Source organism: Microtus ochrogaster, chromosome 8, assembly GCF_000317375.1.
Source record: "Microtus ochrogaster isolate Prairie Vole_2 chromosome 8, MicOch1.0, whole genome shotgun sequence".
In the NCBI taxonomy this organism is placed as follows: Eukaryota; Metazoa; Chordata; class Mammalia; order Rodentia; family Cricetidae; genus Microtus; species Microtus ochrogaster.
In genome coordinates, this window is record NC_022015.1 from 33,534,926 (window position 1) to 33,551,290 (window position 16,365).

The window sequence follows — 16,365 nt, forward strand, 5'->3', positions numbered from 1 at the left end:
TAATATATATAATAATACACCTGCTGAGCCGTCCTGCTAGCTCTATAATAATAATATATATAATAATACACCTGCTGAGCCGTCCTGCTAGCTCTTTGTTTTGGTTTGGTTTTTTCTTTTTCAAGACAGGGTTTCTCTGTGTAACAGCCCTGGCTGTCCTGGAATTCACTCTGTAGACCAGGCTGTACAATGAACTCTTTAAGCTCAGTGTTGTGGGACATTTGTACACTATATGAAGGTTTACTGCTGTGATTGGTGTAATAAAAAGCTGAACGGCCAATAACTGGAACTTTCAGGAAGAGAGAGAAAGGAGGAAGAAGAATCTAGGCTACTGAGAGAGCTTCAAGGAGGTAGGGAGGAAGCAGGATGGGTGGTACATGACAGTGTAGAATAGAAATGGATTGGTTTAAGTTACAAGAGATAGGTGAAAACAAGGCTAAGCTAACAAGTCATAATAAGTCTCTGTGTCATTAATTTGCAAGCTGGTGGCCCAAAGAAAAGTCCGACTACAGCTCAACAATAAAAATCAATTGGGGGGAGGGGCTAGAGAGATGGCTCAGTGGTTAAGAACACTGCTGCTCTTCCAGAAGACCTGGGTTTCATTTCCAGCACCCACATGGCAGCTCACAACTGTCTGTACTCGAGTTTCAGGAGATCCAACACCCTCACACAGACACACATGCAGGCATAAACCAATGCACATAATTTAAAAAAAAAGGAATCAGCCAGGAGGTGGAGGCCCACACCTTTAATCCCAGCACTCAGGAGACAGAGACAGGCAAATCTCTGTGAGTTTGAGGTCAGCATGGTCTACAGAGCCAGTTCCAGAACAGGTTCTAAAGCTACAGAGAAACCTTGTCTCGAAAACACACACACACACACACACACACACACACAAAACCAAAGAATCAATTTTGAAAATAGCAAAATACAGCGTAGTGGTGGTGCCTTTAATCTAAGCACTCAGGAGGCAGAAGCAGGCAGGTCTCTGAGTTCAAGGATAGCCAGTGCTACAAAGAGAAATCCCTTCTCAAAGAAACAAAAAAACAAAATATACACACAAAAAGAAAATAGCAAAATACATGGACACCTCCCCAAAGAATAACAGCTGACAAACGACCACTTGAGAAGCTGCTCACCATTAAAGACCTCCAAGGAAATGCAAATCAAAGCAATGAGATATCACTGCACGCCTGAACAGACGTCTAACCCAGATCCTGAACACAGATAACAAAAGATACTGATTGTGGAGCAGTAGGAGTTCTTGACTGCTGATTAGAATGCACAATAGCAGAGCCACTTGGACAGCTGGGTGGTGTGTGTGTCTGTGTGATGTTGGGAACCTAACCCAAGGCCACACATGAGCTAGTCAAGCTCCCTAAGTTACACCCACTACATACACCACTAAGTTATATGTAGCCTTAGTTTTGTGCTTCTTACAAAACACACTGCTTCAATGATCCAAAGATTGTTTCTTGCTAGGCAGTGTGGCACGTGCCTTTAATCCTAGCACTTGGAAGCAAGGCAGGTGGATCTTGAGGCAAGGCAGGTGGATTTTAGTGAGTTTGAGGCCAAAGCCTGATCTACAAAGTGAGTTAGTTCCAGGACAGTCAGAACTGTTACATAAAGAAACCCTGTCTTGAAAAAGAAAAAAAAAAAAAAAGATTAAAAGAAAAAAAAAAGTTTCTTGATATTTACCCAAAGAACCTGAAAATGTCTGTCCACACAAAAGCTGTATAAAGTGATTCATATCCTTGAAATGAAACATTCATATTGCTAGCAAAACAGATAAACCATGGTATATCTAGACAAACTGCACATTACTCAGAACAAATAAGAAGTCAGCTACCAGGCCAGGAAAATACATGGAAGGAACAAATACACCCTGGTAAGTGAAAGAAGCCAGTACGAAAGGCTGCACGCTATGTGATCCCAACACTATGACACTCTAGAAAAGAGAATGGTAAGACGTGAGATCAGAATTGCTAGAGGTTGGGGTAGATGAAGGATAAGCAGAACACAGAGGAACTTGAGGAGACTGACAGTACTGTGCACGACACCACACTAATGGATACTTGTCTCTACAGGTTTATCCAAACCCATAGAATATACCACACTAAGGTTACGGTGGATCCTGGGAAGAATGTCGTCAGTGTGGGCTCAGCTGCAAGGTGACTGACTTTGGTGTAATGTTGACAGTGATGGAAGCTGTGTGTGCAATAGAATACAGATATACGGTAACTATCTGTACTTTCTACTTAATTTTGCTAAAGCGCTAAAAAATAAAGTTGATTTAAAAACTTAACTCCAAAGGCTAGGGCTGGAGAGATGGCTCAGAGGTTAAGAGCACTGACTGCTCTTCCAGAGGTCCTGAGTTCAATTCCCAGCAACCACATGGTGGCTCACAACCATCTATAATGAGACCTGGCGCCCCCTTCTGGCTTGCAGGCACATGTAGAAGGAATGCTATACACATAATATAATAAATAAATATTAAAAAAAAAAAAAACTCCAAAGGCTATGTGTTGAGGACTCAATCCCCAGCCCATGGGCTACTGAGAGAAGGTAGAGTCTGTAGATGGTAGGTCTAGCTAGAGTCTCAGGTCATATGTGAAGGGACCAGTATTCGGCCCAAGACACCCCAAGACCAAGTTCTCAGCACAAAAAGGATATTTGTTTGTCCAGAAGGACAAAGGGCAGGAGGGAATAAGAGACAAAGACAAGAGATAGAGAATGAGGGAGAAGAGGAAGGGAACAAGGTAGGGGGACAGGGAATTTGTCCAGAGGGACAAAGGACTGTCTCTGGGACGGCTTGCACTCACCAGCAAATGCAGACCTCATGAACTATTCCAAACCACGGTTTCCTCATGAGACGGTTCTACCCTGCACACCAGTCACAATCCCAAATAAGCCCCGAGATTAAGCCGTGAACACAGTCATCATCACGGCACATTCTCAACTTCCTGAATTGTCTCTGAGTCCACAATACTAATAAACTCCAATAAACGTAATTCCTTGTGACAAACTAGATTGACTTATCTCATCTGACAAGTTGGAACCATATATGTATTATATATTATATATAAATGTTATATATTACACACAAAAATTAATTCAAAAAGGATCAAATTCATAAATGTAAGAGCTAAAACATTTAGCCCCTTAGGAAAAAACACAAAAAAGCTATGATAAATGCCAAAAGCATAGCCAACCAAATGAAGAACACCCTGACAGCACCAAAGCTGCAAAGTTCTGTGCAGAGCAGACAATGTCAGCAGAGGAAAATAGTGCAGGAGACAACGGGCAGGGATGTAACTGGTGCAGCCTCTGTCAAAAAGTTCAATGAAACCGCAAAAAAAATTAAGAGTTAGGTTTCCCATAGGATACAATTTCATACCTAGGAGTACAATGGGAAGAACTGAAATCAGGACCTCAGAGAGATATCTGCACACCCACATTCACTCTCAATAATCAAAGGGTAGCAACAAACCAAGTCTACAGCAGCAAAGGACCGCAAGTGTAAAGCACGGCCAGCTGCAGAGTGGGATATTAGCAAACTTAGGAAAGGACGGAAAGTCAGACACACACCATAGGATGGCGAAATCTGAAGACATTACACTCTGAAACTAGCCAGTCACAAAAGGCCAGTGCACAGGTGACAATAGAAGAAACAGTACCACAGGCTCGGGGGAAGCTGGTGTTTAATAGCTATGGAGTTTCTGATTGGTATGATAAAGACTGTTCTGGATATAAATGGTAGTGCTGGCTGCAGAACATTAAGAATATACTTAATACCTTGGAACTACATTTAAAAATTATGAAAATGGGGACTGAAGCGATGGCTCAGTGGTTAAGCACACTTGTTGTTCTTACAAAAGATCCAGGTTCAGGTCCCAGAACCTGCATGGCAGGTCACAACTGTCTGTAACTCCAGTCTCAGGGCATCCAATGCCTTCTGACTTCTACAGGCTCCTGTACCCACGTGGTGCACATATATGCACTCGGGCACAATTATACATATATGAGGTAAATATTTTAAAAACAGTATGAATAATGACTTTTGTGCTATATGTTTACTACAAGGAAACATCTTAGATCCTTATGAGGGTTTTTTAGAGAGTTTTACTACGTAGTCTAGGTTAGCCCTGAGCTCACGACCCCCCACTATCTAGCCCTTGAATTCTGCAGTTACAAGTATACACTATAACTCAGCTAGGAAAAATATCTGAAATGTGAACAAAAAGAAGTATGTACGTGTTAGTTACTACTAAAAGGGCACAAAGAGATTATATAGCTTTGGTCACAGCACTCTATGACCAATGCCTGGCAGAAGCAACTTAAGGGATGAAATATTGTGACTCACAGCTGGAGAGGGAGTTCAGTCCATCATGGTGCCAGGATTAGCTCTGTGGAAGTTTGAAAATGGACCCATAGATTAAGAGAGACTGACACTACTGGGAAGTGTGGCCTTGCTGGAGTACATGTGACACTGTTGGAGGAAGTGTGTCACTGGGGGTGGGCTTTGGGGTCTCAGAAACTCAAGCCAGGTCTAGTGTGTCTCAGTCTCTTCCTGCTGCTTGGAGATCCAGATGTAGAACTCTTGGTTCCTTCTCCAGCACCATGTCTGCCTGCACGCCATCAATATCCCACCATGATGATGATTTACAAGGCCTCTGAACTGTAAGCCAGTCCCAATTAAAAGCTTTCTTTTATAAGAGTTGTCACGGCCACAGTGTCTCTTCACAGCAATAGACACCCTAACTAAAACAGGCTCCATTTGTGAAGATGGGCATGCATGGCTGCAGCTTTTCATACTACGGCCAACCTGGAAGCTGAAAGCAAAGACCAGAACCTGAAGTTGGTATAGCCTTCACAGGGCCACCCAAGTGGCCTACTTCTATCAGTCAGGCCTCATAGCCCAAAGGCTCTACACCAGCACTAACTACAGGCTGGGTGCTCAGACATACAAATGTTTGATATGTGTGGGGGAGCATTTGCTTTAAACTATAGCAACTTCCAAACTGATGCCCTAGAACGAATGGAAGAATGGAGCAAGGGATGAAGAAAAAAAACTATAATCATTTCCAACTCAATTTATTAGGCCTGGTGGCAGACAACTTAAGCTAAGCCACCTTTCTGGCCTAAAGCTTTGCTGTCTGTCTGCCACTTCTACCTACCCACGTTCTTGCTGCTTGTTCTTTCCCTTTTGTTTGCTATATATGCTTAACAAACTCACTGCTTGAAACAGAAAGCACAGCGACTGTAGGTGATTCTCTGGATGTGACTGTAGGTGGTTGTCTGGATATGACTGTAGGTGATTGATTGTCTGGATATGACTGTAGGTGATTGATTGTCTGGATATGACTGTAGGTGATTGATTGTCTGGACCTTCCAGGATAGACTGTGGGTGTGGCTATAGTTGTCTGGACCTTCCAGGATAGACTGCGGGTGTGGCTATAGTTGTCTGGACCTTACAGGATAGACTGCGGGTGTGGGCCCACACCTATACACACGCCTGTGGAAGACAGAGGTGGATGCTGAGCACCTTCTTCAGTCACTCTCCATATGTGTGCCATGTGTGTTTTGAGACAGGTCTCTCTATCTAGTCCTGGCTAGATAATAATGTGGACCAGGCTGGCCTTGAACTCAGAGAGATCCACCTGCCTCTGCCTCAAGTGCTGGGATTAAAGGCGTGTGCACCACGGCTTGGCTTCACCTTATGTTTTGAGATAGGGTCTCACCACTTGCAGCTCACTAGTTAGGCTAGCTGGTTGGCCAATGAGCTCCACAGATACACCTGTCTCTACCCATTCAACCCAGGGTTACAGACATGTAGGACTATGAAGCCCAACTTTTACATGGGTTTTGGGAATCCAAACGCAGGCCTTTGGGTTTAGCAGAGCTAAGCCAGCTACCAGCTTGTACTAGGAATCTGAGATTCTAGGTGGGCTGCCACACCTGCCCAGCACTTTATCCACCCAGCCATCTCCCTATACCCTCCAGCCTTAGTTCTTTTATAAGTATGTTTTTTTTTTAATTAAAAATAAAGGAGCCAAGCATGGTTTAACACATCCTTAATCCCAACAGAAGCAGTTAGATCCCTGTGAGTTCCAGGCCAGCCTGCTCTAAATAGTGAGACCCTGTCTCAAATAAACAAACAAAAGCCAGGCATGGTGACATATACCAGTAATCCCACTCTGGAGAGGCAGAGAAAAGTGGACCTCTAGGGTTCCCTGGCCAGCCAGCCTAGACAATTTGGTGAGTTTCAGACCACTGTGAGTATCCTGCTTCAAAAACAAGCAAATAAACAATCATAAAATACCACTATTATAGATCTTCCACTCCCAAGGACTGCAGAAGGCAGAAACAATTTCACGAGGTAACTCACCCAGAAGTCCTCCCCCGGGAAGGACCTTCGACAGACTGTGCATGTAGCTGATGCAAAGGTCCCATGAGCTTCAACCAGCTTTGAGGCGGGAATACCAGACGCTGAAATGTAAACCAAAGCTCAATGTGCAGCCCCGTGATGGCTATCCAAGCACAAAGCACAGCTTCTGGACTTGACAGGACAAAAACAGCTGTGTGGCTGACAAGCGAATAAAAGCAACCTCTCAGTCGGGTGTGGTGGCCCATGCCTGGATCCCGGCCGAGGCTAAAGAACTGAGAGTTCTAAGACAGTCTGAGGGAGGAAATTCAAGGAGGCCAGCATGAGGCCAGCATGGGCAATAGCAGAACCTTCTCAACAACTAAAGCTTTCTCATGAAGTTCATTGCTGCTGTTTGGTAACTGCAGTGCTGAAACCCAAAGCTAGGGAATTCCTACCTTCCCCCAAAACCTGTCCTGTCTGGGGAAAAGGCAGCCTTAGTGGGGCAGCCACTGCTGTCTCTGTGCTTCTGAGCTGTAGATTCTTGCTTAGAAGGATCCTGTCCCTGGAGTAGGGGGCCACCTTTGTTCAGACCACAGCACCCCCTCGTGTCTGAGGAGGTAGCTGTTCACTGACTACTGCCATGGCTGCAGAGTGCACCTTGAGGAAGCACCAGCAAATTCTCCCTCATTGCTGCTGTCACTGGGTGAGGCAGAACCAAAACATGTCTGACTGAGCAGGACAACACGGAAATGCTGGTGGTTCTTCATATAACCCTGCCAGAGCTATGCTTAACAAGGCTGTATCTTCATATAACACTACCAGAGCTATGCTTAACAAGGCTGTATCTTCATATAACGCTACCAGAGCTATGCTTAACAAGGCCGTATCTTCCAGGGATATCCAGAGATATTTAGACTCTGTTTCTATATGAACATTACGATGCGAAGGTTCTGCCTGAAAACAACCGGAGGGTAAAAGAGGACAGAGAACAAGGCCTGGCCATGTGTCAGCAAGGGAAACTGAGGGAAAGGACTATGGGAGAGAGGGAGTCGGAGAGGAAAAGAAAAAGGGAAGAAGAGAGGAGAGCGGGAGGGGGAAAGAGAGATAGATCCACACCAGATTCAAAATAATGTGAACTTTAGTTCCATCCAAAACTCAAACCCCAGAAGGTGTGTGGGAGACAGGCCTACTGAGAGGGTTCAGTTGTGGCTCAAACACAGAAGCGGCACAGGCATAGCAGCTGCCTTGCAAGGATGACATATAGACACTAGCACAGACAGTCCTCCTTAGGAGCAGGCACAGGCATGCAAGGAGCAAGCGGCTCACCTCTCTCAAGCCCATCGATGTTCTGTGTGTAGAGCCGCAGAAGCAGCTCCTTGTCGTGGAGCAGTCGAAGGAAGAAGTGGGTGACATTAGGCTTATAGTGCCCAGGGTACAGCTCCTTGGCCAGTGTGAAAAACGGCTTGGGATTGTGAAAGAAAAAGTCAAGTTCAAAAATGGCCTCTGGGTATGGGATGTTATACTGCTGCAGGTTGCTGTAGAGACCACTCCCTGGGGATCTGTGGAGACAGAAGGGGAAGGCTGAGCCCTGCAGAACAGAGTGGGGAATGACATCACAGGGAACTGCGTCATACCTAAAGTCTGGGATGCCACTCGGTGTGCTGATGCCAGCTCCCACCATGACCACGACCCTCCTGCAGGCTCTGGTCCGAAGCAGCTCAGCCACATCCTGCAGAGAGAGCTTCGCCTTCTCACTGCTGCCCCCACATCCGAAGGCGCTGGAGGCTCCCACAGAGAGGGCTATGGGCCTTCTCCCACCTGTAACACTGACGGCAAGAGCACAAAGACAGGCAGCAGGTGGCAATCGGTCCAAGGTCAGCAAGAGCGAGTGCCCTGTGCTCTTTCCACCACCAAAGGTGGACACACACTTCTCTCGAGTGTCATCAAGATAACCACTTTTCAACATGCATAGCTACCATCAACTAAAGCAGAAAGCCGTCTCGTATCAGAAATTAAGATTTATTTAGGGTTTACAGACACTGCATGCATCCGGGAGCACTGCCACAGCCCCATCATCAGAGGTGTGAGCAGGGGTACTCTGGAAAGGCCACAGCAGGGACAATTTTGCAGGCTGACTGACGAGTTAGAACCTTAGAGTTGGAGTGTTACAGATTTAATGCTAAACCTGCCTTGGGCTATCTTTAGACCCTTGGGTAGGACACCTAACATCCTTTGATTATGATGTAAGACCTTTGGAATGTATTGACTTCTAAGAACCAAGCTTCCACTAACCCAGGAGCTACAGATGTCATTAGATAGGATCTGAGGCCTACAGCAGAGATTTACCGCTTGGCTGTAACCCACCTCCCTGATGTCCCCACCAATGTACTCAGTAAATACACAAATTTCTGACTGTCCTATAGTCTACAACTGGAAGCTTATATAAGTCATTCTAGATTGAGATTTAACCCGAGTCCGTGATTCCAGCATAGCCTCTCATACTGGGCTCAGGATAAACTATGTCTTATTCCCTTTAAAGCAAGAACTCTGCTCTGTGTCGACAGTATAGGCACTCAATGTGAGACACCCTCCCCCACCGCCAGGTATGATCCGGTCTCATCAGGAGTCATCAGGATCAGTGCCAAGTGACAGATTGAGCCTTCTGTGCCCAAATATCTGTCACCTCCTCGGGTAGACATGTGAGAGTCCTCCCTGGAGTCTGGAGTCTGAACCTGCTTTCATTTGACTGATCGTCCACTGATTTATCTGAGCACTCCACTGGGTAGACTCTTACTGTCGCAGAGAATCTGTGATAAGGCATTCATCAGAATCTTTGTTTCTGAGCATTCACGCTTTTTCTCCCAGAACTCCTGCCTTTTTAATTTTCATTCTATTTATTTATTGTCTCTGTCTCTTGCTTATTGCAACCTGGCTCCTCTCATGCGGCACCGTCTTCTCTCCTCTCCAGCACAGTACCCTCCCTCCTTCCTCACTTTACCTCTTTTTTTTTTTCTGTTTGTTTGTTTTTTGAGACAGGGTTCCCTTGACTTTCCTGGAACTAGTTCTGGAGACCAGGCTGGCCTGGAACTCAGAGATTTTCCTGCCTCTGCCTCCGAAGCACTGTGATTAAAGGCCTGTGCCACCGTGGGCTGCCACCTCTTCTTTCTTTATCACCCTTTCCTGTCTTATCCAGTAACCCCCAAGAGGAAGAAAGCCCTGTATCAGACCCAGTGTGGCAGTGCACCCCTTTAGTCCCAGAGCCTGGGAGACAGAGGCAGGCAGATCCCTGTCATTTCTAGGCCAGCCTGGTCTACACAGTAAGTTTCAGGACAGCCAGGACTATATAGAAAGACTCTGTCTCAGAAAGCAAAAAAACAAAACCAAAAACATTCTGTATCAAAGGAAAAGTTTGTTATAACCTCTGTGGTGTTTTAAATAAGAATAGCCCCCATAGGCTCATACATTTGAATGCTTAGTTACCAGAGTGTGGCACTATTTGAGAAGGATTAGGAGGTGTGGCCTTGTTGGAGGAAGTACGCCACGTGGGGTGGGCTTTGAATTTTGAAAAGCCCATGCCAAGCCCAATCTCTCTGTTTTGGAGTCAGGAAGAAACTCTCAGCTACTTCTGCAACACCATGCTTACCTGCACACTGCCATGCTCCCTACCATGATAATGGACTAAGACTCTGAAACTGTAAACCAGCTCCAATTAAATGCTTTCCTGTATAAGAGTTGCCATGGTCACGCTGTCTCTTCACAAGACTAGAACAGTGGCTAAGACAGCCTCTCTTGGGATAAAGCCTATGTGCCAAGGACAACTGTGGATAAAGGTGGGTGGAGTTCTTAGACTTACACCACAATACAGAGTCCAGAATCCAGATACAGACCCACATATGGTGATTTAATTTGCAATAATCAAGGTACATAGTGCTTTTTTAATAGGAAAAGGTCTTTGTGTTGCTGTTATTTAATATTTAAATGTGGGAATAATCAGATGTTAATGAGAAAAAAATCACATTTGACATCCTTCTTCACCATATACAAATACTGATTTGAAATAAGCTAAGCACATTGGCATATCCTGTAATCATGACTACTGAGGCAGGAGGGCCCCTTAATACGAGGAGTTCAAACCCATCCTTGGCAATATGGCAAGAGCCCATCTCAAAAGATAATGTATCATAGTGTAGAACAATAAGATCTCAGCCAGGCGGTAGTGGCGCACACCTTTAATCCCAGCACTTGGGAGGAAGAGACAGGCGGATCTCTTGAGTGTGAGGCCAACCTGGTCTACAAGAGCTAGCTCCAGGACAGGCACCAAAGCTACACAGAGAAACCCTGTCTCAAAACACAAAACAATAAGATCTCTAGGAAAAATCACAGAGGGATATATCTTTATGACTTTGGGATTGCAAAAAAAATTGCCAACTATTTAAGAAAACAGTAAAGTACACTCTCCTCTCTCCCTCAAAAAAAAAAAAGATAAAAGGATAAAAGGATGAAGCCTAGAGGAAGAAAATCTGGGCTGGAATTTTTGGTTACGGGTTTCCTAACCTCTATCAGGACCCCCTGAGAGTTGCTGAAGAATTTCAGATCATCGCTGCCTAATTCAGCTCCTGACAAGGCAGATGGGCAGTTTCATTCGGCAGACTGTAGAAAGACAGCTGCTGCTGATGCTAAGGATGCTTGTTAACAATGAGGAAATCACTCTGGCTGTAGTGTTGAAGATATTCCCACAGGAAGTGCTAGATTCTGTGAAGCTTGAAGAACATTTAGAAGCTCAGAGTTTACACTGTTATATAATCGGGTTAAGAATGAGGCTCCATAGATGACCCCAGAAAGAAAAAAACCATACCATGAGAGCGGCCAAACCTATACAATCAAGCAAGGCCATGCATCTGGCAAATCAAGGCTCCCCACACAGCTCTCAAAGGGCCCGAGGATCACATCAAATGTCAGAAAATAGTAAGAGAATATGAACTCATTTTTTCAAAGGAAAACTACACAGAAGGCAATGTACAAGTGATGGGCTCCAACGATGCCTCAGGAGGTTTTTCATTCAGGAAGAATGTGAAACCCAGCACTCAGGAGGCCGAGGCAGGAGGATCACTGTGAGTTTGAGGCTAGCCTGGTCTGCAGAGCAAGTTCCAACAGTCTCCAAAGCTACACAGAGAAACCCTGCCTCCCCCTCCAAAAAAAGAATCAGCCAGGTATAGTGGAACATGCCTTTAATCCCAGCATTCAGGAGGTAAAGGAAGGAACCTCTGAGGGTTCAAGTCTAGCCTGGTATACATGGTGATTTCTAGGACAGTCAGGGCCATGTAGAGAGACCCTGCCTCAAAAAAAAATTGTAGGAATTAAAACTTTAAGAAAAATAATTCTTTCACCAAGTTCCACAACCAAAAAATGAGAAATTACTGAGGAAGAAAGGTGGATATCTGTTAGTTCAGCATCAACCAAGCTGACACAGGGAATTCCAGGCCAGCCAAGCCTACACAGTGAGACCCTGTCTCAAAAATATATTAAAAAAAATTGAGGGGCTGGAGAGTTGGCTCAGAGGTTAAGAGCATTGACTGCTCTTCCAAAGGTCCTGAGTTCAATCCCCAGCAACCACATGGTGGCTCACAACCATCTGCAATGGGGTCTGGTGCCCTCTTCTGGCATGCAGGCATACACACAGAGAGAACATTGTATACATAATAAATAAATAAATAAATAAATAAATAAATAAATATTTTTTAAAAAATGAACATATCTTACATAAATAAGGGAACACATTAGTGCATTAATGCACTAAGAGATATTCTAATCTAAATGGGGCAAAGCACCAAAATCCCTATCAAGTATTAAAATGTATCTAAGCTCTAAGTAAGGAATAAAGAACAAAAATATAATCACTGAAAAGTTTTAGGTTTGAGGTTCAGAGGGGACCGGGTAGGAGATTCAATCCAAGAGTTATCAGCACCATGAAAAGACAGCACGAGGGAAGGGCTCTGGGACAACTCTGGCCCCTGAAACAGAGTGGGGGTACCTTCTTACAGGGTTTAGGGGAGAGGGAGGTTCCATGCCACATGGTGCATGAGGAATCAGTAGTATGTGGCTTGTATTCAGGTTGAGTCTTATTCCCAAGCAGCACCGTGAAGAAATGTGTGGCTTTGAGGATGTGGGGAATTGGTTTGAGAGGCCCACTTAATGACTAGGCATCCATCATATAGGATGTATCATTGTATTCTCGGATAGACTGGAATCTGGTAGTGTGGGGCCTGTCCACGAATCAGTTATAAGGGCAGACACTGCCACAAATGGGCATGACTTGAGCTACTAGTATGTAGCTTGAGTTGCAACAATTTCAGTTTTTTTATTTTTATATAAAGAAACAGCAGGATAATTTACCGGAAGGAGAAGAGATAGAGGGGAAGGCTGTGGGGGGGTGGGTACCAGGCATAGTATTTAATTTTTGGCTTCTTTTCATTGGCATCAAGCATATATGAATGATGCAATACCTAGAAATTTAACTGGGAGAAAAGCTGGAGCCCTGGCATCCATGTAAAAACCAAGTGTGATCCCTGGAGCTCACTAGCCAATCAACCTAGCCAAACTGGAAGAGACCTTGTCTCAAAAACCAAAGTAGAGGGCTGGAGAGCTGGTTCAGAAGAACACTGGCTGCTCTTCCTGAGGACCCAGTTTCAATTGCCAGATGCACATGGCAGCTATGGCAGCTCACAACTGTCTATAACTCCAGCTCTAGAGGATCTGATGCTCCTATCCTTTTCTGGCACTTGTACCCATGTGAACATACCCATGCATGTGCAGACACACACAACCACATATAACTAAAAATAATAAAAATAAATCCTAAAAAAAAAAAAAAGGTACAAGAGGCTGGAGATGGCCTGGCAGTTAAGAGTACATACTGCTCTTCCAGAAGACCTAGGTTAAATTTCTAGCACCTACATGGTGACTCACAACCATCAGTGATTCCAGTTCCAGCGGCTCCCATGTCCCCTTCTGGCCTCGACAGGCACTGCATGCATATGGTGCTAGGCTGTATAGACATGCAGGCAAGGAAAACACCCATATACATAAAATACATAAACTTTTTTAAACAATAAATAAAAAAGGGTATAAAGTGATTGAGAAAGACTTCTTACATTAATCTATGGCCTCCATATACACACATGTACCCACTCACATGAACACATGTGCATACATACATGCATGCGTACACACACACACACACACACACACACACACACACACACACATACACACAAAGCAATAAACAGCACAGAACCTGCAACCTAGCCTGAAAATGCCCCCACCAAATTCTGCAGCAAAAGAAACACTGGGCACTGCAGTTTTACATGGTCCTGGAAGGTTCCTGAATCTACAGCCTTGACTGGGGCTCTCTTGATATCTAAGCAAGCTGCAATGTCTCCATCACCATGGTAATCTGCCCTGGATTCAGGGCCTTCAGCCTCAGGCCACGGAAACTTTTCCTCACACCTTGAGAACTGGGACACTGGGTCAATTTTCCCATAAGATGTCCCTAATGACCAGTATAAAGACTTCTCCACACTGGTTAGAGCAGATCAGATTGACCCTCCCCACATAAATGACTAGTCTAAAGTTAACACAGACATAAAACAGACAACTGAGACTATGTCTTTTGCTCACAATACAACCCAGAATAAAGATGCTAACAGTACATCTTCAGCCAGGACAATTCAGAGCCTGTCTCCTAGCAGGAAGATCCCAACAGTCCCTGCTCTCTTGTCACGTTCTACACTCCTCACAGAACTGCCTTCCCATCCTGCTGCTCTCCCAGCTCTCCTCACGCCATCGCCATTCTAGTGACAGGTTTTGTTGTTGTTTGTTTGATTTTTTGCCTTTTCAAGACAGGGCTTCTCTGTAGCTTTGGAGCTGTCCTGGAACTAACTCTTGTAGACCAGGCTGGCCTCGAACTCACAGAGATCTTCCTGCCTCTGCCTCCCAAGTGCTAGGATTAAAGGCATGCATCACCACTGCCCGGCTTCTAGTGACAGTTTTAACCCTTCGTTTTAGGTTTATTTGTTTTCATGTCCTAAATCCTAGTGGTTCTAACCCTTTCCCCATCCAGCATATTCTGCCTGAGAAGCATGATCTCCTCTTCAAAGTGCCATAATCCACAAAGTTTATGCTTGCTTGCTGAATCCCAAGGATAATCACCGGACCTCCTCTTAAAGGCAACGGTGCTGGCTCCCTCTCCTGTTAGGGTGCCTGTCAGCTCTCCCTTCTATGACCTGCAGTACACAGCTGCCCTATCCACACAGTCAGTGTTCAGTTATTCTGGGACTTGTGTGCCACCAGCAAGCCAGCAGTAATTCTCCATCACCCGGAGCCTCGGCCGACAAAGTTCAAAGCAAGGAGGCCAAAGATGACTGGCGTGTTTTGTTGCTGGTTTTGACATTGTTTTATTGTGCTGGGGGTGAAGAGGCAAGAGCTTTATCTCAGAATTACATCCCCACCCCTAATTCTTAGTCTGATTTGGAGGAACCTATGTTTATAAACCTCTCACCAGAGAGTACAGGAAATACAGGGGACAACAGCAAGAAAAAACAACAGGAGAAAGGCCACTGCAGAGATGGGCCAATGCTTCTGAAGGTCCTGCTGTATCAGAGGAGGGCATAAAAGCAATTTACCAAGGTCCCTCTTCTGAGCTAAGTCAGTGAAACCCTCCAAGGGGGCTCTGGATGAAAACAATAAAGAATTAGAAAAAGAAAACTCTGGCTCCAAAACCATCTCTCCCCCTCCAAACACCCCATCTCACACAGCACCGAGGACAGCTCACTTATAGTGTGTGCCCTAACATTGTCTGAACTCCTCTTAAATACAAACCATGTGAGAATATAAAAGGGTTAAGAGAAAAGTTGTGACCACTGCTGAGTGCCTGGCAACTGCCAGCCATCCATGTCAGGGCACATGAAGAACATTTCTTAGTCACCTGTACAAAAAATGTTTGTAAGTCGCTGACAATATCTACTTAATATTTACTTAAGGTGTGACTTAAAGTACGTCTACATGACATGGGAAACCCCTGGGATGAAAAGACCCAGAGGCTGGCACTGAGTGATGCCCGAGACACTGCAAAGAGATAAAAGGATGAAGTCACCTAAGAGTCCCAAGATCTAAAGTCAAGAGCAGAAGAAATGTTCTGTAAAGGCACTCCTCCTCACAGACATCCCCAGGGTTTCCATGTCGGGCTAATGACAGATGATCAGATATCAGAAATGCCTCCATGAATCTGAGTGTCTTTCCTGATCCCTGTTCCATCCGCAGCACCCAAAGGTCTGCTGCAGAGAAAAAGCTCTGTAGCCATAGCCTAACTGCACACCTCTTTAGTAAAGTCTTCCACACAGCAAGGGGACAGACCATTGTCTACCCAAATATTTATCCATTATTGGGCACTTAGATTTCCTTGCTAACAACTGTCGGCCCTAAAAATTAAGGACTCTAGACTGGGATATTTGGAAGCACAGTGCTAGCTTAGCCTGCCAGAGAAGTGCAAAGCCTAAGATTGATCCCCAGCACAAAAAAGAAAAAAAATCCAAACATGTCCATCACATTGGTAAACTGTGTGTTGTTTGAGCTCACCGAGAAGCTGGTTTTGGAGGCAGGGTTGATAACCCCCATTTCAGACCCATGTTTGTCTCACAGTCCAAGGTCTGAATGGGCTGGCTCCCCTAACTGTGTGATAGGAAGGAAGAGAAGAGCAAAACAACCCAGCAGTGAAAGCACTGAGCCTAGGAGAACAGCTAGGTGACCATTTCCAATAAAGGTTCCAATAAAGGTCCCTGGCATGTAAAAGTGCCTGAACTCCAGCTGACTACCAACTTCCTCGGTCGTTTTTGTTGCGTGTAGCAAGTATCCAATTTGATATTACCTCTCTGTGCTGCTATTTGTCCCTTTACTGAAAGACCTCACCAAAGGGGTTACTCTGTTCTGCCAGCGACTCTCTT

The 16,365-nt window shown here is 45.0% G+C and overlaps 1 protein-coding gene across 7 annotated transcripts in view; it reads right to left on the minus strand.

The window, feature by feature from the left end:
* The window catches only part of Sirt3 (sirtuin 3), a 26,746-nt gene that overhangs the window by 8,750 nt on the left and 1,631 nt on the right, over positions 1-16,365 (minus strand). For 4 of the 7 annotated variants that reach the window (XR_003377317.1, XM_026781700.1, XM_026781699.1 and 1 more), the window contains exons 2-4: positions 8,002-8,193; positions 7,694-7,926; positions 6,389-6,489 (exon numbers count right to left, since the gene is read on the minus strand). Coding sequence is in view for 6 of the 7 variants with exons in the window: in XM_026781700.1 (XP_026637501.1) it covers positions 6,389-6,489; positions 7,694-7,926; positions 8,002-8,193 (526 nt within the window). In the remaining variant the exon portion in view is untranslated. Of the gene's footprint in view, positions 1-6,388; positions 6,490-7,693; positions 7,927-8,001; positions 8,194-16,365 lie in introns of those variants that run through there. The other 3 variants (XM_026781704.1, XM_026781703.1, XM_026781702.1) reach the window with 2 other exon arrangements.